The 18,351-nt window shown below is 43.6% G+C and overlaps 1 protein-coding gene across 6 annotated transcripts in view; it reads right to left on the bottom strand.

Moving 5' to 3' along the window:
• Positions 1-18,351, bottom strand: part of lrba (LPS-responsive vesicle trafficking, beach and anchor containing) — a 294,320-nt gene that overhangs the window by 137,261 nt on the left and 138,708 nt on the right. For all 6 annotated transcript variants that reach the window (XM_084068296.1, XM_084068297.1, XM_084068299.1 and 3 more), the window contains exon 36: positions 11,910-12,076. In XM_084068296.1, the coding sequence (XP_083924422.1) occupies positions 11,910-12,076 (167 nt within the window). The remainder of the gene's footprint in view (positions 1-11,909; positions 12,077-18,351) is intronic.

Genomic DNA, 18,351 nt, shown 5'->3' with positions numbered 1-18,351 from the left:
TGAGATGTTGCGCAACACAGTGACATAAGCAGGTTACTCAATTAGCATCGAGTCATGAGCGTGGCTGCCACGGTCCTGTTACTTTTCTGACACACCCACACATATATACATATATATATATATATATATATTTCTTTATACACACACATACTATACATATATGTATACTGTATATACAGTACATATCGATAACATACATACCCAGATTGTATTTGCTCTGTGTGTGTGTATATATATATATATATATATATATATATATATATATATATATATATATATATATATATAATTTTAAGTATTTTTCACAGATCATAACGCTTCAGCACCAAAAATCCCTTGCTCTTTAAGAGTGAAACTGAACTTCAACCTGCGCCAGAGAGAAGAGGGTACCAAGAGGATCTACTACCGCGAGTATAAAAGCTGAAGGTCCACCAAGTAAAGGATGATCCTCTCTACTCCCCCCCCCCCCCCCTTCACGGGAGACACCGATATTTTATGTGCGCCCCTTTTTCTGCTTTCACTGCACAAGAAAAGTGCTGGATTCCACAGATAAAGGCGATTTTTTGGCAAATGGTGAAAGTGGCAAAATAAATGACCGGCTGGTCCCACGGTGTAATTACAGTGGCTGGAAGCATACCAATCTATCAAGGGGAAGAGGTGGAGGTGGCGGTGGCAGTGGTGGGGGCTGACACACCGCAAAGGGGTTAGTCAAAGGAGATAGCCTTTGACTAACTACTGGCCCCTCACAATCGATACCGTGCAGATATTACATCCAGAGAGAGGGAGAGAGAGGGAGAGAGAAGCCCTTAAACTTCCCAAATGGCTTTTCATTCAGATATTGATCAGCACCTTTTTATCGTGACCTTGCACCACCAAGGCCATATACTTTCTTAAGGGTATATGAAACTCATAAATCTGAGAGTTGCTACACAGCGGAGCGGGGAGCAGGGAGCTGGGAGCAGTGAGGCAGGATGGGGTAATTGGTCTTTGTGGAGCGGGGATGGAGGAGGCCTCCTCTCACACAATATAACAAGGATTCCATTACATGGATGAGCAGGAGAGGAGAGGAGAGGAGAGACGAGGAAAGGAGAGGGAAGGAGAGGAGAGAATAAGAGGGTAACAGGAGGAACTGTGTGCAAAGACAAAGAAGAGGTTCCAAGAGGGGCAGATAAGTGGGTTTCACTCAACACTCTTTGTCAGCTCTCATCTCCCTGTTAGGAGACAAATTATAGTCACTTATCACTGTAGAGACACTCTACGTGGATGTACACTAGCACATGCTAAATACAACAGAAGACAATGGAGCAGACTAGATGAGTCAATAAGAGATAACAGTACAGTAACACCACAAGAACCAAATATCATAGAACAAATATAATATAATTGAACAGAATAGAACAAATTGTAACAGAATAGAATGGAATAGATTAGACAGAATAGAAGATAAACAATGGAATATAATCTGAAGATTGTGATGCATATCACAAAATCCACCTGAACAAAAACAAAATGTCTCTGTCCTTTTCCCTTAGGCCAGGGGTCTTCAATGTTTTTCAGCCCAAGGACCCCCTAGCTGAGAGAGAGATGAAGCAGGGACCCCCCCACTGTATCTACCTTACAATTGGAATCTACAGTCATGCGCAGTCATGCGCCAGAATGTTTGTCTGTCTGTATGTAAGTTGCATCAGCACTGCGCATGCTCACCAAGATCGCCGGGCCGCCCGACGGATTCAGAGTGTTATGTCACACGGAATTGAATAGCTTAGCACTTCCGGTCGTTCCTTCACAATAAAGGTTGCAATCGATTGAACATAGCCGATCCACAAGCTCTCAATGCGTCGCGATACACACAACCGCCGAAGGGGGCCGCCATGTTCCAGGGGGGTCCCCGGGGGTCCCAACACTCACAGGGGGTCGGCGGACCACCAGGGGGTCCGCGGACCACCAAGTAAAAAATAAATATTAAATAATATTTTTCCCCAAATTTTTTTTATTTTTTTTTCTTTTGGACAGTTTTACTCCGGCGATTTCGGCTGGGCCCCGCTGATTTCTGCTGGGCCCCGTGCGCGGCTGGGGTTGAGGGGGGCGTAGCCCCCCGAAACTCTAGTTGCATACAATTGTGCTGCAGATTAAACTTTTTCATAGATAACTTAATTGACTATCATGAGTGTTGTGTAAATTAATGTTTTTTGTTCATTTCAGACATTTAACCACTTAATCCTTCAATACTTAGTACTTGATTCGCACCTTTTCCCCCCTACACCAAACCTCTTTGCCGTAAATAGCCGATCTACAAGTACACACCGCCTAGATTTGCTATTTTCAGCTAATGCTCCTTCGGAATAGAGATGCTAAGGTTCAAGTGGTAAAAAAACAAATCCTGTCACAAAGATTTCGCAGATCCCCTAGAGTAACTCTGAGGACCCCCTAGGGGTCCCGGACCCCCTGTTGAAGACCCCTGCCTTAGGCCAATGGGCTAAGGGAAGTGCAGTCTACAGTGTAACCGTTAGACACGCTATGCTAACATATGGACACCATCAGCCGTTAATATGTTCTGCCGTGACACGTTGTTACTATTCCTTACAACCCCGGCCACTGTACTGTATATACAGTAGAGGTAAATGTTATCATTAAGGCCATATTCTAATTCATATCCATGAGCCGGTAGGGCCCTTGCACGGTAGGGCCCCCCCCCCTCGCAGACACACATCATTTTATATAACGTGTGGAATGCTCGTCCGTCAAGCCGCCACACGCTCCCCAGAGATTTAGACCCAACATCCTTTTTCTTCTTCTCTCGGCGTGTCACAACTTTTCTGTCCCCGACGCATGTCACCACGAGTGATTAATGAGTCAGGACGTTTTCATATTTTCCCCCTTTTTTTGTCTTCAAACCGGTTTGAGGACTTCTGGGTCGGAGCTGTGTGAGATCCCTCTGTGTGATACGGCCGAGAACCTTGCTTTGGAAGACGAGCATAATCGATGACTTGTCTTTCTCTGGAGCGTCTGTTTATGCTACAATGTTTACGACTGTATCCGAGCAGATGAATGACCACAGCTCAAGCCCCTCTGGCTTAATTGGTTTTGAAGTAGTCCGATTAAGATCTGGTCTGAAGGACGTAGTCCTCTGTTCCCGCTTGCATGAGACGGAAGCCGTGGGTCTCAGTCCACAGCTGCTGCAGCTCAGTGTTCCTGTTTGCGCTCAGGGACACAAGTATTTATAAGCAAGCACAAAAAAATCATTACTAGTTAGGAGGAATGTATAGTTATGTACAGTCCATGACAAAATTATAACCCTGGGGGGGAGGGGGACCGTTTTCAAAGATTGCTCAAGATTCACCTCGACCTGAGCATGCCAGCCTCCTTTTCTTTTTTTTTGTTTGTTTGTTTGAGTATATAAACACAATCTAATCTAATAGTTAATCTCCATTAGAATGTCAACAAACTATCAACTCAAAACTCTCCTGTGACAAACAGAATGTCCCATAATGTGAATCACTATAAGCTTTGCAGAAACAACCACTCAAATTTCCCATCCCCTCACAATCCAATTTTATAATGGGGCTAATTAGATCTATCAATCTCATCAGTGTGTAGAAATAAACAGTTTTCCAATGCAATATCCAAAGTACAAAAACACAGTTAAGAAGTGCTGGGGATCAGTGTTTATCCCAAATGCAACAAAAGGGTGATCCGATGGTCAGATAAGCCTGCACAGTTTTACATCCCACAAACAAGCACTTGAGATGCGCTCTGAAACCTTGTACACACAGTTATGCACAATTACTCATCTGTGAGCTTCAGTAACAACAGAGCAGTGAAAACACAGAAAAGTGTATTCCGTAGTTGTTGCAAAAATGCAGTGTGCCGTTTAGCGACATTCAGAGGTATAAATTTGTCTTCAAATTATATCTCTTGCATTGCCAAAAGTATTGTCGGTAGAGGAGGATAGTGTTGTTGTTGTTGTTTCTGGTGATGTGAAAAATAAACCCTACTCATGACAGTTGACCTTTAAAAACACACCAAACAGTCACGGCACCATGGCTTTGTAGTACAGCATAAGAGGAGAGAATGTGGCTGGAAAAATCTGCCCTTCTTTTCTTTCTGTTGGATTCTCAATCACTTCAGCTCTCCATCTCTATCTCTCCGTTTCTCTCTCTCTCTCCTGTTCCTCCCATTTTCCTCTCCATCTCTGTACCTCTGTCTCTCAGTCTTCCTGTCTCTCTCGTGCAGTGAGTTTCCGACAGGCACAGGTATTCTAAACAGTCATGCTCTTGTTTCCTATGGTTAGGATCTCCATTGACACAGCAGAGTTCCAGTTTCCTCTCTCTCAGCCCTGCTTGCACGGTACCAGCACAGCTGTAATGTACAACATTGTCCACAGAATGTACATAAAGAAACCCACAGACACTTTGCAGACCTTGGCTTTAGCACATGCATTAGGTATTAGGCACAGTATTAGTGCTGCTGTGATCATAATTGTGATTTAAGTGAGGGGCGAATGCACGCAAGTAGAGATGGTTCACACTGAGTTACAGCTACAGTACGTACAGTACAGTATGGCCCAACATACCAGCTGGTAGAATGTGGATGAATGTCTCTCCTCTAACAACTGTCATCAAGGTGCTTTTGAGCAAGGTACTAAACCCTTTGACCCTATACTTACTTGGCTGGAGTCCCCCAGGGTTCTGTACTAGGCCCCAGCTTTTTCCCCCTCTCTCTTCACCAAAAATAGCAGATCTACAAGCTTTCAGGTGTGTACTCAACTATGTAAGTGTGAAAACTAGTGTTAATTAAACTACCTTGGTTGAATAAAGATTAAAACAAATATTTACAGGGCACTTAAAATCATTCTATTGTCATTCTACTGTCACTAGCACACCTCTATGCCATGTCATTACAATCAGTTAATTAATCCATTGAACAGATTATGTGCCGACACGGTCTAATATTCGTAGCCAAAACTAATGAGGCACGATATAGCTATAGCGCCATGAGCAGTGGTCCAGCATACAAACAGGGAAGCTTTAGAAAGATTTAGCTTTAGCCATTTTTACCCATAACAAAACATAATCGTGAATTCACACTTTTACTAATCACATAAAACAGATACATTACTGTTGCAAAGAAACATGGATGACAGAAATTGTCAATATGTGCAGGTGAGATACAGAAGAAAAAATACAAAAAGATAAAAAATCAAGGGGCTTAAGAAAACATTCTGCCTTAAAACATGAAATAGGAAAAATGAAGGAGGTATCAGACACACAGAATTCTTGGTGGTGAATTCCAATGGTGGATTTCTTTTAGACACAGTGAGGTGAGCGACTTTGCAATGATAAATGACCATTTTACGTTGTCCAATATAATGTTGGCAGCAGGTCTGGTAAAGTTATTTTTTCAGTGTGTAGGACATTACAGAAGAAATGGGGAAATCCCTTTTCCGGCTTAATATGAATCTCCACCTCCAATTCAGGATCCCCCTTTTTCCTCAGCAGCAACGCCCCAAAAAAAGACATACAAGATAAAATAGCAGTAACGCTAATATCGATAGTTTGTCCATTACAGGTCAGCTGACTGTCCGGCCGAAACAGTTACAAAGCTGTTGGCTTTCGATCGGGCTGTGGCCGATCGATGCGGAGGCATACTGTTTCAATTTTGCCAGCATTGATTTTCTCTATAACACTGCAACCTCTGGAGCATTCATCTTTCTGAAGGCACGGGGGGAAGATTTGATTTACTGAAGAAAAATTGGAGTGCGCATCACAAAGATTTTTTGCCGGGGCTCGAGAGCATGACACACACAAAGATGGATGTCCCCTCGGCTGAGGGAGCCTCCAGCCTCGGGGCGTCCATTAGAACACAGCGGAGGCTGCAGCTGAAAATGAGCTGCTTATAGCAGAGAGAGGGAGGAGGGAGGGAGGGAGGAGGTCAGACCAGGAGGTGTGTGTGGAGGTGGTGGGTATAAATACGAGAATCGAAGGAGGAGGTGAGAGGTGCACGAGGTGGTGAAGATGGGGTGCTGGGAAGGTGGTAGGAGTGGCACGAGGCAGTAGGAGGTGGTTAACAGAGGAGGTTTAGAGTGTACTAGGCCTCAGAGACAGAGAAATACCCCTTCGTCCAAACCATGTTGTAGTGAGAATTAGGCTGCATGCCCCTCAATATTAAAAAGATCTTTGCCATTTTGCCATTATAGAGACTTGTGTGTTAAGAGGTACTCTTATGGAGTGTGTAAGCGGCTGGTCTCCTATAGACCGAATCATCATGACATCACCACAACCAAAAATGTATTTCCGACTAGATAACGCCGGCAACGTCACATTGGAGCAGTATTATTCATTAAACTTATTTCTGGAAGAACAGACTATATTGTTATTGACTATGTTATTATGTTATTGAAATATATTATTTTGTTATAAATATCCACAAGTTGACAAAACATAGCAAATGTTATTCTGTATTGTGAAAACCTCCATAGACTACCCAGAAATACACGTTTGTTTACAAACATTCAAACATGCGGATCTGGTCTATACTGATAGATGAATCCTATGATAGATGAATGATTTTAGAGCGAATACAACCGAATAAATGCTTACTTAATTATATGGTTGTAATGATGCTGCTCAATCACTTGAATATACGTGTGTACTTGTACTTGTAGTATGTAATTGTACTAGAGTTGAAAATAAAATAAAAAAGTTGGAAAAGAAAGAATAATAGAGGAGCCAAGCCTACTAAAGATAAACTCAGATCACACTAAAATCTTGATAATCATCATCACTCACCATGATCGTCATTCATCATCAACAACAGGAGGATAAATATCAGATTAAAACAGCCAAAAACAGACCAAAAAGGTAAATACACCCAGACAAAAATAGCCAACGCAAACAGCGAATATGAATTTGTTTTATTTCACTGAGTCGAGGGATGTTTCCTAGGAGGGCATGGGAAGTTAATGAGCCAAGTGTCCTCATATTCAGAGTCATCCAATCGCGTTCAGAACAAGGCAGGTGGGCTGACTGAAGCTGGTTTGAGTCCCATGAGGCGTGCCCGAGCGAGGCGTAAGCCAAGCAGGTGCCCGGATTAAGCAGTGTGATGCCCGTGCTGTTGACTCAACGCCAATCTGAGTTGCATACCAATAGGGTGAAAATCAGTAATACTCGAATTCAAAATTGCACATGACAATGAGTCAACATGGTCCACAGAGACATAAAATGCCAATGTTTTTGCACAGCAAAATGAAAAGGAACATGATTGGATGACTCCAAACACACAGACACATGGCTCCTTAATTATTCATAAGTATTCCCCAAAACGTTCAATGTACCGTACCGTATGTTTTATTAATGATAGTGAGAGACTTCTGAAAAGCGGACCGGACACAAGCTTTTATCTTGAAAATGTGAAGCTGAAGAAGCCGTGGCTTTAGCGTACCAGGCAAGACGTTTGAGGAAAGACATAAGACGCACCAGGCTACAGCCATAAGCCTGATTTATACTTAGTTGCATATAGTATTGCCTGTGGCGTGCACCAAAAATAGCAGATCTACATCTCACACAGCGTCACGCTGCGACGCATTGTGAGCTTGTATATCGGTTACTTTTGGTAAGCAACTGAGTATAACTCAGGCTCCACCCGTCTCAAATAGACACCGTTTCTAAATCACACCTTCTGCCCTCGGTTGCAGACACCCCCCCCCCCCCCTTGGATCCAGAGTGAATTGCCATGGTACATTAGTCAGCCTATTAGAATGCAATTGATGGATAACGGTATGGTATGAGGGAGAGTAACAGAAAAGGGAGGGAGAGAGTGAGAGAGAAAGAAAGAAAGACAGAGAGCAAGAGAAAGCGAGAAAGCAAGAAAGAGAGAAAGCAAGAAAGAAAGCAAGGAAGAAAGAAAGAAAGAAAGAGAGCGATATATATATAAAGAGAAAGGAGAACAGTGTCCCGGGAGAGTGAGAGTTGGCATTCTCCATCATCTGCCCCATCTCTCCTCCTCTCTCTCGGTCCATCTACTCTTCCTGGGTGTCAGGTACATGAAAGATGATTTGTCTCCTGACCCAAATAAACAGCAGTGTGGATACTCAGTGGACCCACACTCACAGAGCAGAAAAAATTGGAGGGGGGGGGGGGGGGGGTGCTTGGAGATGGGGGTAGACATGGGAGGGGGAAAAAATGACATGTGCCAGTTGTTCCATTTGTGGGCATCTTTGCTGGCTATTCATTTAATCTGGCTCGGTCGTTTCTTCTTTCAGACGCAGACAGCTGGCTGGCACGTTGTACACCTGAGTCTCCAAGGGACTGAGACACAGATCTGGATATGGATGAGGACAGGTAAGAGTCCTGTCTCTCTGTCTGTTCCTTTGTCTGTCTGCCTGTTCCTCTGTCTGTCTGTCTGTCTGTCTGTCTGTCTGTCTGTCTGTAGCCAGATTTATAGGTCATTCTACGACATTACATTTTACATTACAGTCATTTAGCAGACGCTTTTATCCAAAGCGACTTACAATAAGTGCATTCAACATAGGTAGGCAAGAAAACTACTAATCATCAGAAGTCTTAAGTGCATTCTCTTCTAAAACAGGCAACTAGGAGTATACGACCGTATCCCGCAAGAAAAACAACTGATTTGCAACATGTTTTTCCATTGAAAAACAGTTATCTTCGCCGAGCAACACAGACGTTTGACAAGCATGAAATTTGCCTCAACTATCTGTACGTCCCTATGCCTGCCTATCTATACATCTGTCCCTCCTCAGTCTGTCTACTCCCACTCTCTACTGTTTAGGTAGAGAGAAGGAAAAAAAGGATTTGACTTGAGAGGAGAGAGAGAGAGAGAGAGAGAGAGAGAGAGAGAGAGAAACAAAAAATGAAGAGTGAAAGAGATGAGAGGAGTGAGAGACAAGTGTGTCCGAGATGGGGAGAGAGAGAACTGAGAGAGAGGAGACAGATGAGAGAAAGTGTTAGGAGAGAGAGAAAGAGCGGGAGAAAAACAGAAAAAGCAGGAGAGAGAGAGAGAGAGAGAGAGAGAGAGAGAGAGAGAGAGAGAGAGAGAGAGAGAGAGAGAGTAGCAAGTGGAGGAAATGGAAGAGAGACTGAGCTAACACCTCTGTCCTAGTGGGGCCAGGGCTGCTGTAAGCTGGATATTAAGACACAAATTGCATTCAGGCGGGTCACGCTGTGTCACAAGATATTAGATGCCTGCCGTGAGGAAACAACAATTCCCATCAGCCGGTGAGAAAATAATATTTTCATTTTCGGAGCCTTTATTGAATGGAAACTTTGGGGAATACGCCTTTATGGTAGGTTGAGCAGCCCGCCTTCCATTCTACACCTCGGGAACAAAAGGTCGTAATCATGGCTGCATGTTGTCTTTGAGCTCCTGGATTACATTTTCACAGCTGAGAGGGAAAGGTGTGCATGTGTATGTGTGTCGCGTGTGTGTGTGTGTGTGTGTGTGTGTGTGTGTGTGTGTGTGTGTGTGCACGCGCATGTGCGTGTGTTCTGTCTGTGCAAGTGCACACACAAAAATACAGTACACGTCTGAGTGAGTGTGTCCCTTCTATCGCTTACCCTTCTGATTTACAGGGATATAGCATAACACGCAAACCTGTGTAGCGTTTGTGTGTGTGTGTGTGCGTGTGCGTGTGTGTGTGTGGGGGGGGGGTCGGTCCATGTCCAAGTCCATGTTTGATGATGTCAAGGAACATAGGAGGAACAAGGAATCATAGCTACAGAGTTTTCACTATTCATACAATATTGTCGTATTTTTGTTCCAGACACTATAGATGTTTGGGCCTGTGTACTGCACCCTGTGCCATACTATGGGCGCCTGCAGTGCAACAATGGCAGCAAACGGCACCTGACCTTCGCGGTAATTGACCAAAAATATCGATGTAATGGCACGGGACTGATGGTGATTTATTAAAAGAGCTCAGCGCTCCCAGGACCTGTGCCAGCCGCTCTGCGCACACATCAACAGCCATTAGAACCTCCATCAATACTGAGACAGCATTAAAAAATCACACCCTGTGTGAAGGTAGCGGCGCCTTTGAATACATTATGTCATCGATATGTGTTTATAATGTGTTTATAGCCATGTGTCATGTGAAGCTTGACCAATCACTTTGTTGACGGGTCTGACCAATCAGAGCGTCGACGACAGATAAAGTTAAATTGAGGATCTAACTTTAAATAACTTATAGAAGGAGACTTTAGCCAAATAAAAATATATACAAAAAAAAACATGAGGAAATAAAAAATAAACCTTGACATCATAGTGATGTCATGAATAGTCCCCTTGCCTGACAAATCACAACCTTGACGGGCCTGACCAATCAGAACCTTGACGGGCCTGACCAATCAGAACCTTAACGGACTCTTGGATTCTCGATCGTCTCTATCAAACCATTCTGTCATAACGGATGACTGGGTCCCGAACTCAGACTTTCTATACATTCACCCTTCATCTGTTCTTGTATCTTTCTCTTTCTATTCGTCATATTAACTTTAAATAACTTACCTAGACGGAGACTTTAGCCAAATGAATAATAAGATGAAGTCATTGTCATCGTTTATATAGACATCGAATTCTATATTCATGACATCATAGTGATGTCATGAATAGTGACCAATCACAACTTTGGCGCACCTGACCAATCAGAACGTTGACGCACCTGACCAATCAGAACGTTGACGCACCTGACCAATCAGAACGTTGGCGCACCTGACCAATCAGAACGTTGACGCAAAAGCCAGGCATAGAGGGCTAATATCCGCTCTATACCTAAAGGTATAGAGCGGCTAGCGCCGCTAAAAAAGAACAGGGGGTCAGTAATGTGTGGGAGGGGGGGGGGGGTGCAGAGCACAATCTCCATAGCAAACAGCAGGGCCTCGTCTGAATAACACATGGCGGACTAACAGAAAAGGAAGATGGAAGGAGAGAGAGAGACCGGAGGATGGTGAGAGATGGAAATCATGGAAAACAAAGCAAGAGGCGGAGAATATAAGAACAAGAGGAAGGAAAAACGTGAAAAAAGGGAGAGAGCGAGAGAGATAGAACCCCCCCCTGTCCACCCACACCCCCCCACTACCGCCCCCCCAGCCCCCAGACGAGCCTCTGGAGAGTTGGGCTGAGCCTAACAAGCACAGAGGCGAGTGTGCCCCGGCTCGCCTGCTCGCCATTACACAGTACCTGCACAAACACACATCATTAGGGAGCAGCTCCATCGGACTGCGCCGCCTGTTTGATGAAACAAACACGGGGGATAGGGTTTCCTCCGCTCTTAATGGCCGCAGAGCTGTTTAAATGGCTTTCATCTCTGGCCAGAGCCGATGGATCACACATCCCACGGCTGACATTTCCATCGGCGCGAGAGCTAATTCAATCAAAGTCTGGAGTATTGGTTGTGTTGTGTTATGTTGGGGGGGGAAGGAGCAAGGCTGTGATATTATGAGATTAAAACCATTGCTGGGGCCATTTTAGAAAACAGGTGCATCCTCTCTGTGATTAAAGGCAGCTCTATATAATATTTCACTTAATTTTTACATGACTGGTAAAAACTGCCTGACCGGAGGTGGGAAGGTACCCAATTAGGTAAATAGGAACATTAGACTCAAAGATATTATAAAGCATTCAACTCTGTGTGGGTGTGTGTGGACTTTAGTATAAAACCAGAATCCCATTTCAACAGACTATACAATGTCTTTCACCTCCTACTTGAACAAAAAGTCCTTGTCAGACCATGCATAGTGTCATGTTGTGACTTAATATCATACTGAAGCTACATGTCAGTACTCTGCACACTACAATGCTTTCTGTGACTCCAGCCACTGTGTGTGTATGCGTGTGCGTGTGCGTGTGCGTGCGTGCGTGCGTGCGTGCGTGCGTGCGTGCGTGTGTCATACCTGGCAGAGGAGTTTCCCCAGGCTCCGTGTTTGTCTGTGAGGATGTTGATGATCTTCTGGACGAGCTGTGTGGCGGTCACATGATCTCGGTACTTGGCGGCTCGGATCAGGTGGTCGCACATCTTCTCTTCATCCCGTTTCTCCGCAGCATACTGGGCACAGTGGGACTGGATAGAGATAAGCACAAACACATTGTTATAATCCAGTGGTTCTCAAACCGTTTCATGTCAAGGACCCCCAAATGTATACGTTATTTGGCAACATACCACCCCACCTTGTCAATATGTACTATTATTGTAATTGCTTACTAGTACAGTACACGACTGTACAAAATAAATAATAAAAATATATGATGCCAATTTAAGCACTTTGGGTCTTTTTAAAGTACAGTAGGGAAACTTAAAATAGCTTTATTTAGGTTATACATTGTATACATGGGAACAAAGCTATCGTAAAGTCTAAACATAAAGGTTGTAATTGTTCAATAAACATTGCATTAGGCTTAGAGCAAACATACACAAGCATACACAAACACACAGCCCCCCACCAACACCAAAGACATGCACGCACACACACACACACACACACACACACACACACACACACACACACACACGCACGCAACTGAATTCTATGTGGAGACATTCTATCCAGAGTAAAATGAAAGCAAATGAAAAGCAGAGGGTCATTTTTGTCCTGTTGTCACAGTGATTAATAACACTGGACAACGTATTTACTAATGCCCTCCAGCAAGCCAAATCACACCCACACCCACAATGCACAGGAAGGACATTTTTCTCTGTTGGAATTTGTTATCAGAAAGGGCCTTTGAACTTGGAGATGGTAAAAAAATAAAATACATTTAAGGAAAAGAAAATACTAAAAAAATTGGTACACATTCAAAAATAACCATAAAAGCTAAAATGTTAAACCTTGCTTTGTTTTTCTATTTCCACAATGAGGATTTTGTTATTCTTTTTTTGTTTTCTTTTTAAGGAGGAGCAGGCCAGTGTAACTAACTATATAGCCATTTATTTTAGCATGGTACAGCGAGCTATGCAGATGATAATCACGCTGTTTATGGCCCATTTATGTTTTCCTCTGCATGTTTTAAGCGCAGCCTGTCAAGATAAAAGGTTACAATATCAATAATGAAAACTCACAATTCAATTCTTAATGCCGCGTCGGAGGTATAATACTGGCCTTATCAAATTAACCTTAAGCCAACCTGCTGGGAAAAATGACCATACAGTAGCCATCACTTCAGAGACACGGACCTGCTGTCCCAAAGTTACCAGTAAAAAACAGTAAAGTGCTTTATAATGGGCCCTCCTCAACCATTTCAGCAATGACTTTTCATATCTGACAGAAAATCTATAGGTATAAATCACATTAGCGGGGCTATTCTGCAGGCTATTGGGTTCTAATTATCAATCTATGTCTCTTTGTGGAGCATTAGAGAGGGCCTTGACCTTCCAGCAGGGTGACCTGAGAAACCAGTGAATAAAAATGGTGCTATGGGAGAGGTGCTCTGCCGCAGTCCAATATTTTAGAAATGTTTTAAAACCGGAAGAAAGAGTGTTATCTTTCTGAGTTTGTGCATGTGAATCTCCAACCAGTATGTTTCAGTATGTGCATGTGGTTCCCCTCAAACCAAGTGACACTGTATAAGCAAGTGTGCGTGTGCTGTGTGTTTTCCAGTGTCCGACTGTGCGGTTGTGTGTTGTCCATTCATTAATGTCCATCACTGGAAGCAGAGGAGAGCAGGAATGAGCGACAGAAGATGGGTGACTAGCTAACACATACAAAGAAAGGATGCTTCCATTGTACATTATACACTATAGTAAAAATGATATTAAAATAAATTATATATATATATATATATATATATATATATATATATAAACACACACACACGCACACTTCATACATACAGTAAGGGGTGTCACGATACACACATTTCAAGATACAATACACAAAATTGGGCTCATGATAACGATACTACAGTGTTTGCTTTTATCTGACTTGCAGTAGTAATAAATGTAATACATTATTTGTACAGCACTTCTCCATGATAACAGAGAGTCCCTTGTAATCTTAAATGTCTATTTGATCATGCAGAAATGCTAATTATTATTGCATTATTTTCTCCTCAAAAGCCCTCGAGTAGGGTGGAAGACAGCCAGTGATAACTAAACTATGCTTACTGTTTATGGTAAGCTTTAATTTCATACACACCATATACAGTACATTACTGTAACTTTCACCAGCCAGAAATGTATCAAATAAATAAATATACAGTATAAATTCTAAATCGCGATACAGTCTTTTGTCTTGATATAATATCACGTTTTAATATCAAACTTTTGTGGCACAGTACATTTTGACACCCCATTATATACTGTGTGTCACACAAACACACGCACACACACACACACACGCACACACATTGAGGAAAATAAACCTATAAATAATAAAAACAAGATATTGGCGGTAATCCGAGTTTTCAGGCATTATTACATGAACAAACGTTTTTCCATAGCGACCAGCTCTGTAGCGTTTCAAAGCCCCCCTAAACAAACTGAACAGCAGACCCCATGTCAGTCCATTTCCACTTGCTGCTCCAATCTGAGGCCAGCCTGTACAAGTCTGCAGTCCTAATCAGCAGCTCTGGGTTCACAGTCATAACCATAAACAAATACTTCACCACCTGTGTGTCCTGCCTGCCCAAACACCCCCCCAAAACCCTCCATGCTGTAATGGGCTGCTCTCATAGCTCAGGCCAACATTGGCTACGGGGAAGAAAAAGGCCAAGTTCGCAGACTCAACCGCTTAAAATAACAGTCCCAAGAAGCCTGTACGCGAAACTAGTGCCGCTAATACCTGGAGTGAGGTTTGGCTACAAAGTGGAAAAGACAAGTCACTGCTAATTAGGGAGGTCATTCCATGGACCTCGAGTCATAGATTACTGCTTGGGTTTACTTATTTTGGACTGCTTCTATGGGGCTTCAAATTCTACAGCTACAGATCTTACATTATACAGCTTAAACCTTGTCTCCGGTCGTGTGTGCTCACTATCTCCACTGTCAGAAGATTATTTAGGAGGATATTTACCAACTCACAGTGATGATGTACAGATAAATCCCTTATTAAATGTAGGGCCCCATGTGAAAACATACGTACGTATGTTTAAATGTCAGAGAAAAAAAATAAACTGAAGGCAGATTTTATTATAATAAAAAAAAACTAGAAAACTAGAAAAACACAGAGCCTGTTGCTATTGGCAACTAGAAGCTCACTCTGAGAGTTGCCATGAAGTGATTATGTGTATTTTGACATGAACAAAAGTAAAATCATATGTTCAGACACACCGCATCTAGTTGTGCAATTTGATTGAGTTTTAACATAGTTTCAAATCTGCTCTAATAGCCTACAACACATTTACCACCTAAAACTCAACCCGCTGAATAACATTCAGAACAACTTCAGTTTGAACCTGAATCCGTTCCATCTTGCTACCCTAGCTCTCTATTCAGACCTCCTCCACCACCATTACCACCACCACCAGGGGTACAACGAGCAGGCAAGTGAGACCTTTATGACTTGCGACACTGTAATCATGGGCAGCACCTTCCATTACGTGGCCTGGCTGACAGGGTCGGGCGGCATGGGCGCCTGCCTCCCGCCAGAGGAGACAGCCTGCTGGAGACAGGATGATAATGGCTGGCATTAATCGAGTCAATTACACCGAGCCGTGTCTCCCACAATTCATCCACGACTCAAATAAATAACTAGGGATGTGTGTGGAGTAAGAGGTGGTTTACGGGCAGTCCGCTGACTGGGATACAAGACTTTGGGGTACGCATAATGGCGAGCATGTCACGCAGCGTTATGTAAGATGGCAACGGCGAGGAGGTGTTACAACATATCTTAGCATTATGAGTCAACTGTAAATTACACAGGTTTGTTTCATAGCCCGAGCATATGGCACGCAGCAGCCTCAGTTAGCTGTCGTTAACAGTGGACTGAACAGCTATCAGTGTCACACGGTCATGTTGTTACCATGATGATCCCACCAACAGGAAGCAAACAGGAAGCAAACAGAGAGTGATGTAATAAGAAGAATAACGTCAGCCCCCGTTTAAACACTCAAGACGATTGTCACTGTTGTTTCGAGAGATCAGCGCCTCCTCTCTCGTATTATTACCATACATGCAACAGACAAGAAGAACGGTCGAATGGTGTGATGTAGAGCCAACATATTAACGTCAGCTGGATCTAATTGCTCGTATCAGGTTTTCAAGTCATTTTCAAGACAAAGTAGAGCAATTTAATAATACACACTTGTGTTGTTGCCATGCTGATTCTTGAGACGGGAAGTAAACAGCGCTGGAGGGACCTTCACGGTTGGGATGATGCAATAATGGAGATCATTATACTTATTATATTGTTTCTAAGCTGATTCTGAAATCACATTCAGCAAAAGTGGAGGGACAGTGTTTGATCATTATCAGTAGCCATGTTTCCTTAAAATCCTTAATAATTTTGTGATATTTCATATTTGGATGAGAAAAATAATATAACTAGCATATCTTGCCCGAATTTCCTTAATACAGGCTAAATGTTTTTTGTTTTCTCCAGATAAGAAATTATGGAATAGTCATGTAAATACATAGTCAAATAAATTAAGAAAATTTCATTCCCCGTCATTTCTAGTACTCACATTCTTCTGGCATGAATATATTCTATATTCAAATTCCCCATTTATTTGCTTCAGCCCCACTGACATAAACACACACAACCCAAAATGTATTTTTGGACAGTACACAAAAAAAATCACTTGACAAATTGGATGGAAACATGACTAGCATCAACCGTAACTAAAGGCTGTTGTTGTTGTTGTCAAGCCGAAGATGCCTGAGCTCCCTCCTCCTCCTCCTCCTCTCCCTGTGTGAGTTGAGAGGGTTAACCAGTGTAATAGCCCGGAGAACGGAGGCTCATTACAACATATCAGCCCAGTGTTTATCAATTAGACTGACAGAGCCAAGGGCTGGCAGTGGTGCCTCTCTATGCCTACCTCTGACAACAAAACCCCGGGACTCAGGGTTCCAGCGGAGAACGGGTAGACAGAAACAAAAGGCTGAGGAGAGATATTAAAGTGCTTGATTTGCAATCTCTTGACATCGGTGGCACGACAGAGCTGCACTGCTCCCTCTCTCTCTCTCTCTCTCTCCCTCTCTCTCTCGCTGTCTCACTCTAGCCTACGCCGGCCCATCGCTCCGCGGCACATCTCCAATTTCTCACGTTCGCCCCGACAAGCGCTCCCGGAGGGTTTCATTTACAAACGGCACTGGAGAGACCGTCCAGAGGACGGGCGAGACATCAGGCTTGTCCTTGTCGTGTATCAGAGAATGCAAATACACGGCTACAAATAAGGAATTCCTTGTGGAACAGACACAGAACGGAGAGCGTCTAGTGGGAGACACGGGGATGAGATGAGATGAAAAGGAAGATGGGATATTGGTGGTGGGGGGGGGCATCGCTAAACAAAAGGAGATGCTGAACCAGTCCAACCAATTGGTTTCAAAGAGATTCCCTCGCACTTGATCTCTTGCCCTCCGAGTTTTCAAATTGCAACATAAAACGCCACCGGGGGAATTCAGACAATGGGCCGAGTGAAAGGCAGAGGGAGGGAGAGAAAAATGAGGGCTTAAAAGTACAATGGCGAACAAAAGTCACCAAATGACAAAGCCTGACAGCCACTTCAATTCTGAAATGATGCCCCTGTCATGCTACGCTCCCCGAGTATTGATTTCTCCCCCCCCCCTTCTCTCTCTCTCTCTCTCTCCTCCCTGAGTGCAGCAGGGGGACAAATAATCTAATCCAGGCTGAAACGGAGCCCCGCTCGCTGGCATCAGCCCCACCTCGCCAGCGGCCATCAAGGCCAACGCAGACGCAACACTTATCAAACTATCTCTCCCCCTCCTCCCCTCCTACTGTCTGTGGCTGCTCTGTAATGGACTGGTCACAATGCTGGGTTGGCAGCCTCTTCATCTCTCCTACCCAGAAGCCTCTCCTCTCTCACTAACCGCGTCCTTCTCTCCGAGCCACCATCAGTCTGGCATTGTTTGCCACCGCCTTGCGCTGCGACTCGGTTTCTGCGTCAAGGTCACGGCCGCTTGAAAAATCATATGTGTTAAAACTGTCGTCTCTGGAGGTGAAAAATAGTCAAATGAAGGAAGGACGCGACCCAGATGACAAATACACGTCCTCCGCATGCGGCCGCTTTCTCTCTCTGCGACATTATGAATACACAGAGACAGGAGCGCCAATCTCAAGGGTGAACACACTTGGAGGAACATCTACAAACAGAAATAGATTGGACATACCCTGTAGAGGCTTAATATACTCTTCAGTGACATAAAACGGCAGATTTAATGCA

Source organism: Gymnoscopelus microlampas, assembly GCF_963454915.1.
Source record: "Gymnoscopelus microlampas genome assembly, chromosome: 2".
Lineage (NCBI taxonomy): Eukaryota > Metazoa > Chordata > Actinopteri > Myctophiformes > Myctophidae > Gymnoscopelus > Gymnoscopelus microlampas.
The sequence above is the reverse complement of the archived record's forward strand: the minus strand, read 5'-3'. Positions and strand labels throughout refer to the sequence as shown.